The following is a 16,370-nucleotide window of genomic DNA, read 5'->3' on the forward strand; positions in this document are numbered from 1 at the left end:
TTAGCTCAGTAGAAATGCAACAATTTCATTAGCAGTGTAATAAACTCACTGGCAATAAGCTTAGTAGCAATGCTATATGCTTAGTGGCAATGCAATAAGCTCAGTGGCAGTGCACTAAGCTCAGCTGAAATGCAGTAAGCTCAATAGCAATACAATAAGCTCAGTGGCAATACAGTAGGCTCAGTAGCAATGCAGTAAGCTCAGTTGCAATGCAAAATGCTCAGTGGAAATGCAGTAAGCTCAGTGGCAATGCAGTAAGTTCAGTGGCAATGCAGTAAGCTCAGTGTCAATGTAATAAGCTCAGTAGCAATGTAGTAAGCTCAGTAGCAATGCAATAAGCTCAGTAGCATTAAAATATGTTCATTGGCAATACAATAGTACATCATTCGTATAAGATGGTCTACTTAAAACTTTGCTATTCAAAGGAAGGCGCAGAATGTGAGGGCAATATGTGTCTTATGGACACAATTCTAGTTTTTTATGATGTGTAAAAGAGGATGGAAAACAACAGTATACAACACTAAAATCAATACAACACCAAAAAAAAAATGTTGACAATTTCTAATTGTCAGTGGTAATTGTCAGCGGATCATTTAACGAGCACTGATCACTGTTTGATTTAAGAAGAGAGATCACACAGCGTCCATAAATCATCACTTACAGATCAACTGAAATCAAATACCTAAAAAAATTACAAGATCGCATGTTGGTTCGCTTTTACTGGATCAGTTGAGGTTTAATTAGGAGATAAGTAATGGGCATTAAATGTTAATATCTCGTCTTGGAATTTTTTTTGCGATATTTGTCCGTAAATGGATGAATCATATGATGTACGTATTTTACGGTTCAGATCATGTGTCATTCCATGTCATCACTTTGGTGGTCTAAAAATATTGAAGTATTCTGAAAAAGCAGATGATTTTTATTAAATTTTGTTTTTGTTTTCTTCCTTTTTTGCCCAAAATTGTACATTTTCGTAATTCTTGTCGAATTTCTTTGTTGTCAGACTCCCCTGCGAAATGAAACGTTACTGTTCATGAACAGTTCATGCATATTTCATGAATGGAGTTCATGAACACCATGAATTGTTCGTGAAGATAAAATGGCACAAATTCTTGAAACATTCTTAAATACCGTGTTCATGAACAGTGTATGAAAAGTGAAAGATGACTTCAAGAACTAATGTACATGAACAGTTCATGAACTATTCACTTTATGAATAGTTCTTGATATGTTGTTGAACATGAATAGTTCATGAACTTCTTGCTATATGTTTTTATTGTGCCATTTTATCTTCACGAACTAGCAGTGAACCATTCATGAACATGATTCTTCATTAGTTAAGGAACTACCTGTCATAAGTAGTGCATGAAAGATTCAAGAAAATGACATCATGATTGTTCCTTTAACTTTTTATCATGGACAATTCAAGAACTCTGTGTGATTCTTTAGTAGTTCATGAACTGTTCATGAACACTTTTTAAGGACAGTTCATGTCCAAAAAATTCATGAACACAAATCAAGAACTGTTGAAGGTTAGTTCATGAACAGTTCTTGAATGGTTTGAAGTGTGCATGATTTCAAGAACTGCATTTCGCAGGGGCACAGCTCAAAAAATCGAAAATCTGACCAGTACTGGTGAAAAATCGCACGAGGAAGATATAATACAGAGAAACTGTATGTTGCTTTCTGAATTGATTAGTATTGGTAAGGAAAGTTACCAACTGCAATTATTGAAAAAGTACACAGACCTTATCAGCCAGCTGCTGGTGAGCCCCTTATGCTTGTTAAATTGGCTGTCTGAATCTCTCGGGATGGTTGGCGGGTATTTTTACTTTTCATTTCCTGTTCTTACCTTTATTTCATTATATCAAAACATGACTTGATCGAAGCATTCATGAATTATAAAGAAATATTTATTATGAAGCTGAATTAAGATTTTTTTTTTAACATTGAAATTTGAACTAGATTTCATGAAATATGCATGAAAAAAATCACCCAGTTTGCAAACGGTTTTAATATTTAATGTACTGTTTAAATTACTGCAGTGATATCAGAGATTTTGTGTCATAATCCTTCATTTATCATTTCCTGTTGGTAGTAAAAGCGCTGAGGATGTATTTAGTACAAAACCTTTCATTATAATCCAATATCGTGATGTCGAACAAATATAGCTTTACGCACTAAAAGACACGATTCTGCAGAAATATTGGATCTGTTAATGTACGAATAAAACTATTATAGAGAGAATGTGCGGCAAAAAGGACGTCCCGCTGTGAGGCAAAAGTGCTTCGCTAGGTGAAACAGTTTTGCTTAAATAGCTTTTGTACACAAAATTATATTAAAACCCTTTACGTTACATTACGCTGATGTGTTTTGTTGTTAAAAGTTAATAACGTTTTTGCTTGAAGAAAACCAATACTTTTAAATAAATCTGGAATTAATAAATCAGAAACTTTTTGTACAAAAAGGAAACATCATAAAATCTAATTGTATGAACTTATTTTGGAAAGTGTTAAATTGTCACATCTGTAATTGCAGAAGTCTACAGAAGTTGTAGACTTCTGGGTTGCAACTTGGTGATACTGAATTTGATACAGTAATAATGTCACCAGTCTAGTCTGACCTTCAAGGTCATTTGTCTTCCATACGATAAGGCTCAGGCTTACAGAGAATATAATCTCTGAAAACGGTTTTTAATGTCTCAATATGAGTTATACTTCAATTCTTCAGTAAAAAAAACAAGGATAAATACCCAGTAAGATAAGCTACATTCCCAGAATGCCGCCTCCCAGTCCTTTCCCCCCCCCCCCCCCCACACCAGACTAGGAACCTGTCTGTCAAAGAAACTTATTTAAAGCACAATTCAATGGAAATAATGGTGCCTGGAATTGAAGCATCTTGCGTATCCTGCACTATCCTCCAACTTTAATTACTAACAGTCTTTTGGAGGAGTCGTCTATATGTTTTGCTGGTGGCAGCTATTAGTAAGCTTAAATAGACACACACTGTAAATAAAAAGGACGCCTCTGTGGCTCGATGGTTCAAATGTACTATAGCTTCACAAACGGAAAGGTGTGGGTTTGTCTCTGTGGCCCAGTGGTTCATCTGCACTGTGGCTGCGTGGCATCAGAAATGGAAAGTCGTGGGTTGAATACCAACAATCTTTCAGATGTTGCTGTGTGCTTCACACCTTGCATGTTGAAGAATTAGGGGAAGCCTTCAGAACTGGAACAATCTGTATCAGTGACTATCATTTTTCTGAAGAAGTTGCACATATGTCCATCTGGCAGTGACTGCATGACTAGTGAGATAAAATAAAAAATCTAAAAAGGAAGGTTCAAGTCAGTTTTTTGGCTCGTCATACGTAACTAATGAGCCGTAAGATTAGTAAATAGAAAAATGACCCAAATCACATTAAAAAATATGATATAACTAAATTACTTTTAAATGCTTTCAAGGTATTGAGGCACTTTTTACAATTCATAAATGGAAAAGATAACATTTACCGAAAGAAACTTATTGTCACCTCCTTTCAGGGATAAATCACCTAAAGGCTACTCTCTGATATTAAAAAACACACATAAATAAGTGATACTGCAATAAAAATATCTCGTAAAGTATATTTTATCGTTGAATCGGTGGCGTAAAGATGCTAACACGCATAACTGTGAGCGTGTAATGATATTATTTACGTTAAGTGATGAAAAGGTAGAATACTGACCGACAATCTCATCTTGGTGACAACCGAAATATTTCATTCAACGACAATTTTCACGGTTTTGTGTATTTACTGAATGTATTATAATATAATGGATCATCGTGACCAAAGTGCTTAATTAAACATGTGCTTTTCTTAAAAGTTCAAAGTATATAAACAGAGGTATTGCAAATTTTGGGGAATCAAATATATGTAAATATGAAATACAGGATACTTGAAGTTGATATCTTTTAGGATAAAAACCTGCGAACGATATTTACATTTCAAATGAGAGACACTTTATAATGTTTATGTCTCTTTTATGTAAAAATTGAAGTGTTGGTGTAATGAGAACTTGTTGTGGTTTTATGGCAAAATTTTCAAATATCGTAAATTTTAAGTCTGATATATTGTGAATATTATATCGATGTCTTTATAAAGGCTTTGTAATGACTCGATATATATAGTTATATATATATATATATATGTATATGGATATGTGACAGAGATATTTGAACACAAAAGCTTCTTAATCATTGACGACAGAGAAAATGACTTTAAATAGCTAGTAAAATGTCAAAATTTGGATTCTTCATGTGTACATGTGATACGAGTACTTTGATATTCACGGAGAAAAATACCTTGAAAAATAAAAATTGTGGTTTTATATTCACACCATATAAAATATGTAAGGTGTGACATTTTGATACAACATCATTTGTGTATTTTTAATGTTCATGTTATACTGTATATAGACAAGGAACAATGTGACATGGATATATAATTTTATGGTGTTTTTTTTTCATATTTACATTGTCCGAAAAATATTTGTGCAATGTTAAACGGTACATAAGACACCTAACTAATGTAATTAAAGGATGTGTTATATTGTCAGTGCGGTGGGCTAACGGCCAAAATTCCATGTCCAAAGATTATAATTACCTTTTGTGGAGCGGCTAGCCAATAAATTTATAATTGATATCAATTTATTCAAGTTGAAGGATTTAGTTATATTAATTTATTTGGCATCTGAACAAAGGATTAACTTTATGGAAGATTATATAAGAACTTAGGAAGGTAAACGAACAAACAAGTAGGAATTAAAAATGTCGAGAAAAATGTTCCGCTCAAGTAAGGTAAGGGAAAAAGTTTGTTATTTTTGTTTTCATTAAGAAACAGTTATTAAATTGCAGTGGTGCAACTTTATAAAATATATTGGCAGTTGATAAATTGTATATTACTATACCTGAATGTTACCTAGTATCCTTAGGAATCATAATATTGTGCATGCAAGGCCTGACATTATGTGCCTAACCTGGTATTATGCATTCTTTCGGTTATTGGCATGGGCCGCAGGATTCTGCCCTGTACTGGGTGTTGAACTTAAATGTTACTACAGAAATTTTATGAAAATTACAAAATCATTCAGAAAAATACTGGATTCTTCATCATTTTCTTCAAACATGCAATTTAACCCTTATCATGCTGGACAGGACTGATTCTGCCTTTGCGACCAGTGTAGATTATGAGTAGTCTGCACATCTGTGCAGTTTGATCATGATCTGCACTGTTCGCTATTCAGTCAGTATATTTTTTGGTAAGCACCCCTTTAACAGCTAATGGTACTGTCCAAATTGAAAGATGGATGTCAGTTCGTTATAGAAATTTAACAGGGTTATGGGTACTGAAAACAGAGCCCTTTCTTTCTGCTACCATCGTCACATACCTTAACATTTCATGTGACTATGTTATATGTCCTCCTTTAAATGTTTAAGAACATTAAATAACTGCTTTAGGGCTTTTGTTCACATTTGCAAGTAATGTGCAAAAACTTGTCCAAAATGAACTCCTTGCCCTAGTAATGACCTTTGTTTAAAGTTTCATGTCTCTTTGTTACAAGTTTCGTTTTATATTTCTACATGTTTTTTACATGTAATATGTGTGCTTATGGCTGGCTAAATTGATTATAAAGAAAAAAATGCACAGTCCTCAAACCTTCTTATTCCTCTGCTTGTATTCTTTAAAAAGAGACATAAAATTTTGTCAAGTTATCATTCATATTTTTTTTTTTTTTTTTTTTTTTTTTTTTTTAGTATTATCCTCTTAAATTTTGTTAAAACAGAGACTAAAATTTAATCTCAGTCTTAACTTAGTAAAGAATCCCTTAAAAGAATAGAAATTTTGATTCAATTTATAACTTTAAGTAATATATGAGCTGCGCCATGAGAAAACCAACATAGTGGCTTTGTGACCAGCATGGATCCAGACCAGCCTGCGCATCTGCGCAGTCTGGTCAGGATCCATGCTGTTCACAAACGGTTTCTCTAATTGCAGTAGGCTTTAAAAGCGAACAGCATGGATCCTGACCAGACTGCGCAGATGCGCAGGCTGGTCTGGATCCATGCTGGTCGCAAACCCACTATGTTGGTTTTCTCATGGCATGGCTCATATATTTTTTTTTGAAATTATTGATCTTGAACTAACTTAGTTTGTTTTTGGTTTAAACGCCATTTTTCAACAGTATTTCAGTCATGTAACGGCGGGCAGTTAACCTAACCAGTGTTCCTGGATTCTGTACCAGTACAAACCTGTTCTCCACAAGTAACTGCCAACTTCCCCACATGAATCAGAGGTGGAGGACTAATGATTTCAGACACAATGTCGTTTATCAGATAGTCACGGAGAACATAGTATTACGCCCCGCCCGAGGATCAAACTCGCGACCCCGCGATCCGTAGACCGACGCTCTACCTACTGAGCTAAGCGGGCGGGTTGAACTAACTTAGTAACATTTTACATGGTTAACAATATTTTATACCTATTTTCCAATATTTTGCTATATATTCAAATTCTTTATTTATTTCTGCTTCTAAATGAATTTGCTTTAATTGGAAGTATCGAGATTGTTGACCCTTTATAATTCTTTAGAAACTGCATTGTCAATGGTAAATGCAGGAATGTCAAGGGGCTCATCTGACTAGACATGCCCTTTTATTTGTCACTCTTCCCTTGTTAAGCATGACTCACGTCCTGTGGTCAGTCCCTTGACCACAAAAACTTCAATCATTTTTTTTCTTTTGTTCTTTTGTTCTGTCCAGTTGTTTTCACCAGAAAAAACATGTCATTTTCCGGTCATTTAATGACTTTTTTGTCCTAGTGCAGAAAGAAGAATTAATGTAATTGAGGCAGATTTGATTGGTGACGTTTTTGTCGATGAACAATGGGTGTACTTGTTAACATGCTAGATATGACATAGTCACCTGATTTACATCGATATTTTGGTCAACGTCACTGTAATCAAGATAATTTTTGTATCTTTTGTTTGTTCATTATTTATTTATCTACATTGTATTATTGCTGGTATTGGTGTCTATTAGGAACACAAAGAACTTGTGTTGTTTGGACAATAGAACATTGTCACAATGAGTGCAAACACAGAATTATTTACTCTGACCAGATTATGACTGTTACTCTTTTTCGTACCCTAGCCACCAGACCAAGCTGGTTCCCATTTTCCATATCAAAGTCGTGAAAACTGTATCAGTCAGTTAAATTTTAAAAAAATCTTGCAGATTAGTTGACACTGTGTAGACAATATATTTCCTTACTGAATACAATCTTCAAAGGTTATGACAAACAAATACTGCTATCACTGTTTGTATCCTCTTGGTCTCCTACCCAGTAGAAGTGTATAAAAAATCTTTATTTTCAAATAAGAAACCTTTGTGACATTGCACATGAAAAAGATACATTTGTGACATGCACATGAAAAAAAAATTGTGACATTAATCAGGAAAAAAAAGAGAAAAACTTGTGACATTAATCAGGAAAAAAAAAACGTTTGTGAAATGCACATGAAAAATACACATTTCTGACATTGCACATGAAAAAGGCACATTTTGTGACATTAATCATGAAAAAAAGAAACATTTGTGACATTCACTTGAAAAACAACAACAGAAGTATTAGTTTTAGGACATTGCCCATGAAAAAGAAATTATATATTTATGACATTCACATGAAAGAAGAAATGTGACATAATTCATCTAAAAAAAGAAACATTTGTGACAATTTCATTTCAATAAAAAGAAAATTTTGTCACATTTAGGTTGTAACATTCACCTGAAGAAATAAATAGTTGAATCAACCCACAACAAAAATGGAATGTCACAAAGTTTGTCAGATTTTCCTTAAAAAGGTGTCGTCCATGAAGGATAGTCACAATTAAGGAGCGTCTCTTAATGAGGAGTAAATAAGACATTTTAATATAAATATCTATACTATACCTGTAAAAAATGAGGCAGTTGTAAACATAAAATGCACACACTTGTCAGGTCAAGCGCCATGTCAAGTACGTCAAGTGCAATTACAGGTAATAATTTGTGATAAATTGACAACGCTGCAGTAATAATGTATATGCAAATGAGAGGTAATAAATTGTGAAAATATTAGCATAAGCAAATATTATATCTTGCTGTGTTATAAAAAATTAAATACATTTTTACTTAAGGGATGCTGATATTTTCTTTCAATTCAGTTGTAGGGATTGGAGAAAAAATATTAAGAGGTTTAAAATAAAAATCTAAAGTTTGTTTATGTACGTGCGAAGAATTCCAATAAAGAATTTGCAAAACAGGCTATGTATTTGCTGTAATTTGTTTTTGTTATTTTAAGGAATGTTTTAGCCTATGTAACTTTTGGGGAAAAAATGGTATGGTACATCTTTAAAAAAAAACAAAAAGCTTCTAAATTTAGAAAAACTCACTCACTGCTGCCTTTAAGATAGACAATTCATTAAGAAGTTTTGTAGTTGTCATAAAAAAAGTTAATAATATGTTCAAACGACCATACAATGCCACACATTTGAATTATTGTTGAAAATATATATGATATTTTTTTCTCTTATGGTAAACTTTACCCATGTTATTTTCATTAAAAACATATCTTTTTGTAGTTATTTTCTGCTCACACGCAAAAAAGAACATTGTTACCCCCATTACCGCCAAAAAAATAGAATAACATAATTGTGCGCTAGTTAGAGTGGTAGCAAACTCAATTCTCGGAACTATTTATCCTGAAGGGTCAGCAGAGTCATTTGATAAAAGTAGTTCTAATGCTTCCTAATCAAGAAGAGAATATTTTAAGATATATACCGGGATTTGGTATATACGATTTGCATGTCCACGAGCGCTTAGTACAAAGAAAAAAATTAGGACATCTTAATGATTTGTGGAACAGGATGCGGCATCTGAGAGTTTAGTTTGTCAAATTATTCCCAGCGACATTTTGTAGATTTGTCCATAATTATTGTTGTACTAGTAGCTAAAAAATAATTATAGCATATTTCTGTTCTTGTATTTTTTTCCTTTGTTTTTATTTTAAATGGGGTTGATAAGGCTAATTTACTTGTTTGAACCATTATCAAAATGGGTGGGGGATGTGGGTTGTGGGTGAATGTTGCATGTATTGACATGCGCTTGTACGTGTGTCTGTCTGACACTCAGAAAAAAAGTAAAGTTGTGTGTCAGATAGCTTACTTACACCTGAACACAGTTTTGAAACTGACTGATGACATGGTTTAATGTTTATGAAATGGTTCTCCAAACTAGCTTGAAACCATTTTGGGGGAGAAAATGACACTTCTATCTATATTGCAACTTATATTAATTTTCTGTTGATATATTCTTTGTAAACCTAAGACTTCCAAGCGAAATTTTGAAATAAAATGTTATAATCAAACTACTTCAAAAAAGTAATAAATTAGACCGCATTTTTAGTGGAATAATAAATCTTGGGTACGATCAATTAACTTAATACTTTATAATTTATGTAATTATACTGATCTTTGATCGTACCATGGAAATCCATATATTAATTATGATATTATATGGTTTAATTGATACTGTCCTATTTAAGTACATTAAATATCATGCAATTCAGTCATTTGTAATGCTTAATGATTTTGACTAAAATTTGGCACAGTTATACAATCTTTTCATCTTCTCTGCTTATCTTTATTTATTAAAAAATCTCTCAAAGGTGTTACATGTTTTATTACATAGATTTGGTTGCACTATTTTGCAACTTATTTCTGGAGATTGGCCAAAACATGCTCTTGTACCAATTGTTAAACAATTTTTAAAGTTTTCCTCCTTAAAATAGTTTAAATGGTATTTGTTTCTTGTCCCGACCCCTATTGGGTGAGGTATTTGTTTAACAAAATAATTCAAATATTTTGATAATCATATGTTAAATAACTTTTGAAGTTTTACTCCTTAAAATAGTTTAATAAGTATATATACACACTCAAAAATGCAGTTTGAAGTAAATGCCCAGAACGCATAGGTTCGAGTAGACAGAATCTGTAATTTAAAAAAAAAAAATACCTCAATTTTAGAGAAGGGAGATACTTTAATAAGTTTAGAAAAGGGAGATAATTAAATTCACTTTTTACTCAATTTAGAAAAGGCAGGAAATTTAATTCATTATTAATCTCCGTGGACTCTAGGATTTTAATGGAACCTTGGCTGGTAAGATTAGAATTATTCATAGCGTTTTGCTCTATCTGGTTTTCTTGTGTCTTTAAATAGTTTATCGAGTTCTATAGAATTTCAAAATGTTTTGTAATAACCTCCCTTTAATATTTTTTGCAGAAGTGAAAGACATTATGACATTGAGCTTACTCTAAACAGTAATTATTTTACAATAGAACTTGTATAATTATGGTGTGCACCAGACATTATAAAGATATCATAATAAATCCTTGCAGATTTGGAAAAGATTTTCAATACATTTTCCCTTCACACTAAAGCAAATTTTACATTTTTTTGTCTTTATTATAAATCAGCTGATCTTATTTCAAAAATGAATACATAACAGCTGAACAACATATGATATTTAAATCTTTAAAGAGAAATGATAATATATTTAAATTTTATGTTTCAAGAAAAAAATTTTTGTATGACTCATAAAATGTTGGCATGCATTTGTTATAAATACAGGAGCTATTTTTGTTTTAAGTGTTTAAAAATGAATGTTACAAAACCTGATAGCATTGAAATATTAGACAAGAGGTTATGATAAGGTCATACTTGTTTTACATATTTACATAACATAATGTTGTTTTATTGTAATAGTTACTGCAAAAAAATCAGTTTGTTTCACAATAGATTATTTGTTAAGGATGACCATAAAAATTTAATCATTTATTCATTTTTTATTTATGATAACAATAAGTGTGTTGTAACACATTGACCTGAAAGTGAATTGTCTAGATTCAGGTAACATTTTACCTACATTTTCCTTTTTACTACAAATTTTCATAAGAATCTTATAGTGGGTCAAATTCCTCTGCACAATTAAAGCATCAGCCATAAGGGAGTTCTCAACACTTTCCTCAAACATTTCACCCAACTGCTCTTCATGGACTAGCTGTGAAGATAATGTACACACTTTCTCAGTTGGGAGAAGACTGTTTAAGAAAAGTACCAAGAATTGATTGCAAAAGTTTTATGTTGAGGAAAGCGCTAATTTTTCTGTCTCCAACGCTCTTTATCTTATGAAAATCAGTCAAGTAGTAAGGAAAATACAGGCAAAGTGCTACCTTAATTGGGGAAATTTTCTTTCTGTGTATGATAAATTCAAAAGTCAGGTTCAGGTTGGCCGCCCTGTAGGTGGACTTTCTTGGTATATTTAAAAAAGAAAAATACATGACAGCAAGACTAAGGATCTCCCTCCAAAATTCATTCCCTTACCTATAATTTTTGGTGTAATTTTGAACTCTCAAGGCATCACATCACGACCTACAGGGTAAAATGATAAAGCAATATTTTATCATGCAATTTTACTATCTCTCATGTGTGAGAAAATCACTGATAATTGTTCAACTTCCCATATTTTGAATGAGATTAATGTTTTAAAAATTCATTTTACAACTTTTGAAGTAGTTGGATGTATTTATCAGCATGACAAACCCATTCAGTGAACAAAATTATCTCCACTATAAAAAATCTCAGGTGATGTTAGATATAGGTCTATTAGGTAAAATAATCATGGCCGTAAAGTCTGGTCATGGTTGAGAGTTTAAAATTTTCTTACTTTATGTTTCACTAAACTAGTTTATTTTAAGTTGTGATTGTATTACATTGATAACCATCTGCTAAAATATGTCTGTTAAATTCAGTTAAGTTTCATAAGGCTTTTAGTTTAATGTTAAAAACAGATCATGCAGCCTTAAAAATTGATGTTACACATAACAAGATGGTTAGAAAAGAACTACATTCATTATTGCACATGAAGTTATACCATTAGAACAATAAAGGGAGGTAATAAAAAACAATGGATTGATTAATAATGTCTGCAGATTCAAACCATCTTGGTAATTATCAGTTATAATGAATGGAACAAAAAAAATTAATGCAGTCTATGTCCACAATAAAAACATGCCAGCCACATTACAAACATTTTAAGGCATTATGAGCCTTTAAGTTGAAGCCAGTTTTTTGCGCCATTAAACGTACGAATATCATTAATTGTTCTTGGATTGTCATTTTCATAATTAACACATATTATCGCGTAACATACAAAAGCAATCAATCAATTTTTCTATCAGATTCTATTTTTACATGTTTGATATATACATGTACATATCTATTGTTGATGATAAGACTTGATTTAAACCTACTACACTATCTCTTAAGTTGTTCAGTGCAACATTGTTACGCATAAAAAATGTTACATATCTATCACAAAATACCTAGCTCTCAAAACTGCACTGCTTTCAGGTTTTCAAGTGTGACCAGGAAAAATTGAGATAAATGTGGATTTTTTTATTCCTATTTCGACAATCATTATCATAAACTTCATAGCTTGTAACACTGTACTTAGTTAGGCAGTATGTTTTGATGTTAAAACGATGATAATTTTTAAATTTATATACGGAGAAAATTTTAAATGGATTTATGAAAAGTTTTAATGGTGCATCAATTTACGGGAGAAGTTTAAAGTCTACCAGTCAAGCATAATCATGAACGAAAAACAGTTTGCAATAGTAAATGGTGCGATTTAAACATTTTTAGAGTGAAATTTCACATCGGGAAGATGTTTAAACGAAAGGTTAGTGAATATTTGATTTTTGTTGGTTTCAAGATTCTTATTTCTTTATGTTGTTTTTAAGATTTTTATTTCTTTGTGTATCGTTCTACATTACAACTAAGATTTATGCCCGCCCACTTATGTGATGATTTAATAGAAGACTTTATGTCTGAACTAATTTGTTCTCAACCTCTGATTCATGTGAGGAAGTTGGCAGTTAGTTGCGGAGAACAGGTCTGTTCTGGTACAGAATCTAGGTACACTGGTTAGGTTAACTTCCAGCTGTTATGTAACTAAAATAATGTTGAAAAAAGATGTTAAACCCAAAACAAACAAACAAACAAAAACTGAGATTTTTCCAAACTTACGTCACTATAGCCTTACTCATTCCGCTTATCAGAATGACATTTTATCATCTGAAGTACAGGGTCTAGTAAAAAAGTTATCACACTGTCCTAAACATCCTAGGTTTTTGACTATAGTGTCATTATTTACTGTATCTAAAATGCTTACAGTCATACCTGTGTAGAAAGACTCTTCATTGGAGACCCAGAAAGCAGTCTACTTACAGGTAATCCTTACTTGCAAGTTGTCTTCACTTGTAGGTGGTCCTTACTTAAGTTGTCTTCACTTGTAGGTGGTCCTTACTTGTCTTGTCTTCACATGTAGGTGGTCTGGTTACTTGCAGGTTGTCTTCACATGTAGGTGGTCCTTACTTGCAGCTTGTCTTCACATGTAGGTGGTCTGGTTACTTGCAGGTTGTCTTCACATGTAGGTGGTCCTTACTTGCAGCTTGTCTTCACTTGTAGGTAGTCCTTACTTGCAGTTTGTATTCACTTGTAGGTGGTCCTTACTTGCAGGTTGTATTCACTTGTAGGTGGTCCTTACTTGCAGGTTGTATTCACTTGTAGGTGGTCCTTACTTGCAGGTTGTATTCACATGTAGGTGGTCTGGTTACTTGCAGGTTGTCTTCACTTGTAGGTGGTCCTTACTTGCAGTTTGTATTCACTTGTAGGTGGTCCTTACTTGCAGGTTGTATTCACTTGTAGGTGGTCCTTACTTGCAGGTTGTCTTCACTTGTAGGTGGTCCTTACTTGCAGGTTGTCTTCACTTGTAGGTGGTCCTTACTTGCAGGTTGTCTTCACTTGTAGGTGGTCCTTACTTGCAGGTTGTCTTCACTTGTAGGTGGTCCTTACTTGCAGATTGTCTTCACTTGTAGGTGGTCCTTACTTGCAGGTTGTCTTCACTTGTAGGTGGTTCTTACTTGCAGGTTGTCTTCACTTGTAGGTTGTCCTTACTTGCAGGTTGTATTCACTTGTAGGTGGTCCTTACTTGCAAGTTGTCTTCACTTGTAGGTTGTCCTTACTTGTCTTGTCTTCACATGTAGGTGGTCTGGTTACTTGCTGGTTGTCTTCACATGTAGGTGGTCCTTACTTGCAGCTTGTCTTCACATGTAGGTGGTATGGCGGTCCTTACTTGCAGTTTGTATTCACTTGTAGGTGGTCCTTACTTGCAGATTGTCTTCACTTGTAGGTAGTCCTTACTTGCAGGTTGTCTTCACTTGTAGGTAGTCCTTACAAGCAGGTGACTTGCAGGTTGTCTTCACTTGTAGGTAGTCCTTACTTGCAGGTTGTCTTCACATGTAGGTGGTCCTTACAAGCAGGTGATTCTTTCTTGCAGGTTGTCATTATTCTGAGGTCCAAATATTTTGTACATGTTTAAGCTAGAAATAAAACTAGTGGCTTACATGACAAGGTGGTTTCAGATCACAGGTTGTTTTACACAAAGGTATTCTACCCAAAGTTTTTTCTACATTCTACAAATGCGGAGTTGTCATAATTATAACCTTGGTGAGGTAAATGAATCTTAATTTGTCAAACTTTGGTAGAATATATCTGGAATTTGGCACAATATTGCAAAAGCAATTTTAACTGTCACAACATATGGGCGAAAAGATGTAGCAGCTTACAATTTGTTATGCATAATGGCTAAAAGTTGTAAGATTTCATGTGTAATATTGCTTTTGCTTTTGGAGGAGTTATAGCCCTTTAAATATCTTGACTAAATATCTATGGTAAGAATTTTGAACATACAGTCTTGTCACAGAAACTTCTGAGAAAAGTTAATTGCCTTGAGAGTTGCCCTGAGAAAAACACTCTTAAATATTTTGACAAAACTTTATGGCAAACAATATTGACATGGTTATTGCCCTTGAAAAATATTGACAGAACTTTAAGAAGAAGATATTGTGAGCATTTGGGTCTTGAAGAAAACTTACGACACATCCTTAAACGTTCCTATGATATGAGCTGCGTCATGAGTAAACCAACATAGTAGGTTTGTGACCAGCATCAGTGCAGACTGGTCAGGATCCGCGCTGTTCACTGACTGTTTCTCTAATTGCAATATGCTTTGAAAGCCAACAGCATGGATCCTGACCAGATTGTAGGGATGCAAGGGCTGGTCTGGATCCATGCTGGTCGTAGACGCACTAGTTATGTTGGTTTTCTCATGGCGCGGCTCAGTTATTTCTCTATTTGAATTAGGTTATGACATCTGTTTTATATTTAAACAACCATCTTGTTATTTTAACAAATACAAACTTCCTGAAGTGCTATTTACAACAAGATACCAGAATTCAGTCTGTGTCCTTTTAGATGAACAATTGAGAGATGACCCACATAGATAATTTCTTTAGTTATTTTCACTATATCGATAAAAATCGCACCTGGGTGACAATTGTACCAATTATGTCCACATTTGCTAACAAGTTGTGATCCAAGGCACAAATTGTTCAGTTACATATCACCAACAGTGCAAATTGGACTGTGACTCACAAAATGCAGGTAATTGTCCCCAATTCACTGCAAATGAACCCAAAGTGCAGGCAATTTGCCATAAGATTGCCATATTTCGCACAAAAACACACACTACACAGACAGTTTAAGTTACAAACATTAAATGTAAATCACAAGAATCATATCCTTCAAATAATGTGTTTTTTTAACTGAAAAAAAAAAGAGAAAGAAATCATATTTAAGTGATATTTTAAAATGTCCACATGGAACTCAGAACTGTCTTGTTGCAGCTTACTGACAATTTTAAAAAAACTGCACCTGAAATACTGTTGAAAAATGGCGTTAAACCCAAAACAAACAAACAAACAAAAAAAAACTGCACCAAATAAAACTCATTTTTTCATGCCCCTGTGGATGTCTTATGTAATGTTTTCACGTGACCCTGTGAACCACAGTGCTCCTTGGAACTGTCAATAATTAGCTCACAGACTCCTGCGAAAACCACACCTAAAAAACTGAAATTCTCATCATTTTTCACAAGGTGTAGAGATCTTTCAACAGGATGAAATTTACCATGCATTATCTATGTGATGATAACTGATGGCTAATTTACCACTACCAAAAGTTGATAAAGATCTGCTGGCTTGCAGTGAAAATTAGTCTAATATTTACATCTCAAGGCAACTAAAAAGCTGTAAAATAGAAACAGTTTGAACAATCTGAATATTTTATAAATTTATTTTATGACTATAATTATGTGCAAATGTACCAGTGTACTT

The 16,370-nt window shown here is 33.3% G+C and overlaps 1 protein-coding gene across 7 annotated transcripts in view; it reads left to right on the forward strand.

Annotated features, from left to right (window-relative positions):
- LOC123538630 (serine-rich adhesin for platelets-like) overlaps positions 1 to 16,370 on the forward strand; it is a 145,578-nt gene that overhangs the window by 75,692 nt on the left and 53,516 nt on the right. The window contains exon 1 of one of the 7 annotated variants that reach the window (XM_045322857.2): positions 4,298 to 4,836. The exons of 4 other annotated variants lie outside the window; for them this stretch is intronic. In XM_045322857.2, the coding sequence (XP_045178792.2) occupies positions 4,807 to 4,836 (30 nt within the window). In that variant the 5' untranslated portion in view covers positions 4,298 to 4,806. Of the gene's footprint in view, positions 1 to 4,297; positions 4,837 to 10,090; positions 10,231 to 12,582; positions 12,815 to 16,370 lie in introns of those variants that run through there. 2 more of the 7 variants (XM_045322861.2, XM_045322860.2) reach the window with 2 other exon arrangements.

The sequence above is a fragment of the Mercenaria mercenaria genome, chromosome 18 (assembly GCF_021730395.1).
Source record: "Mercenaria mercenaria strain notata chromosome 18, MADL_Memer_1, whole genome shotgun sequence".
In the NCBI taxonomy this organism is placed as follows: domain Eukaryota; kingdom Metazoa; phylum Mollusca; class Bivalvia; order Venerida; family Veneridae; genus Mercenaria; species Mercenaria mercenaria.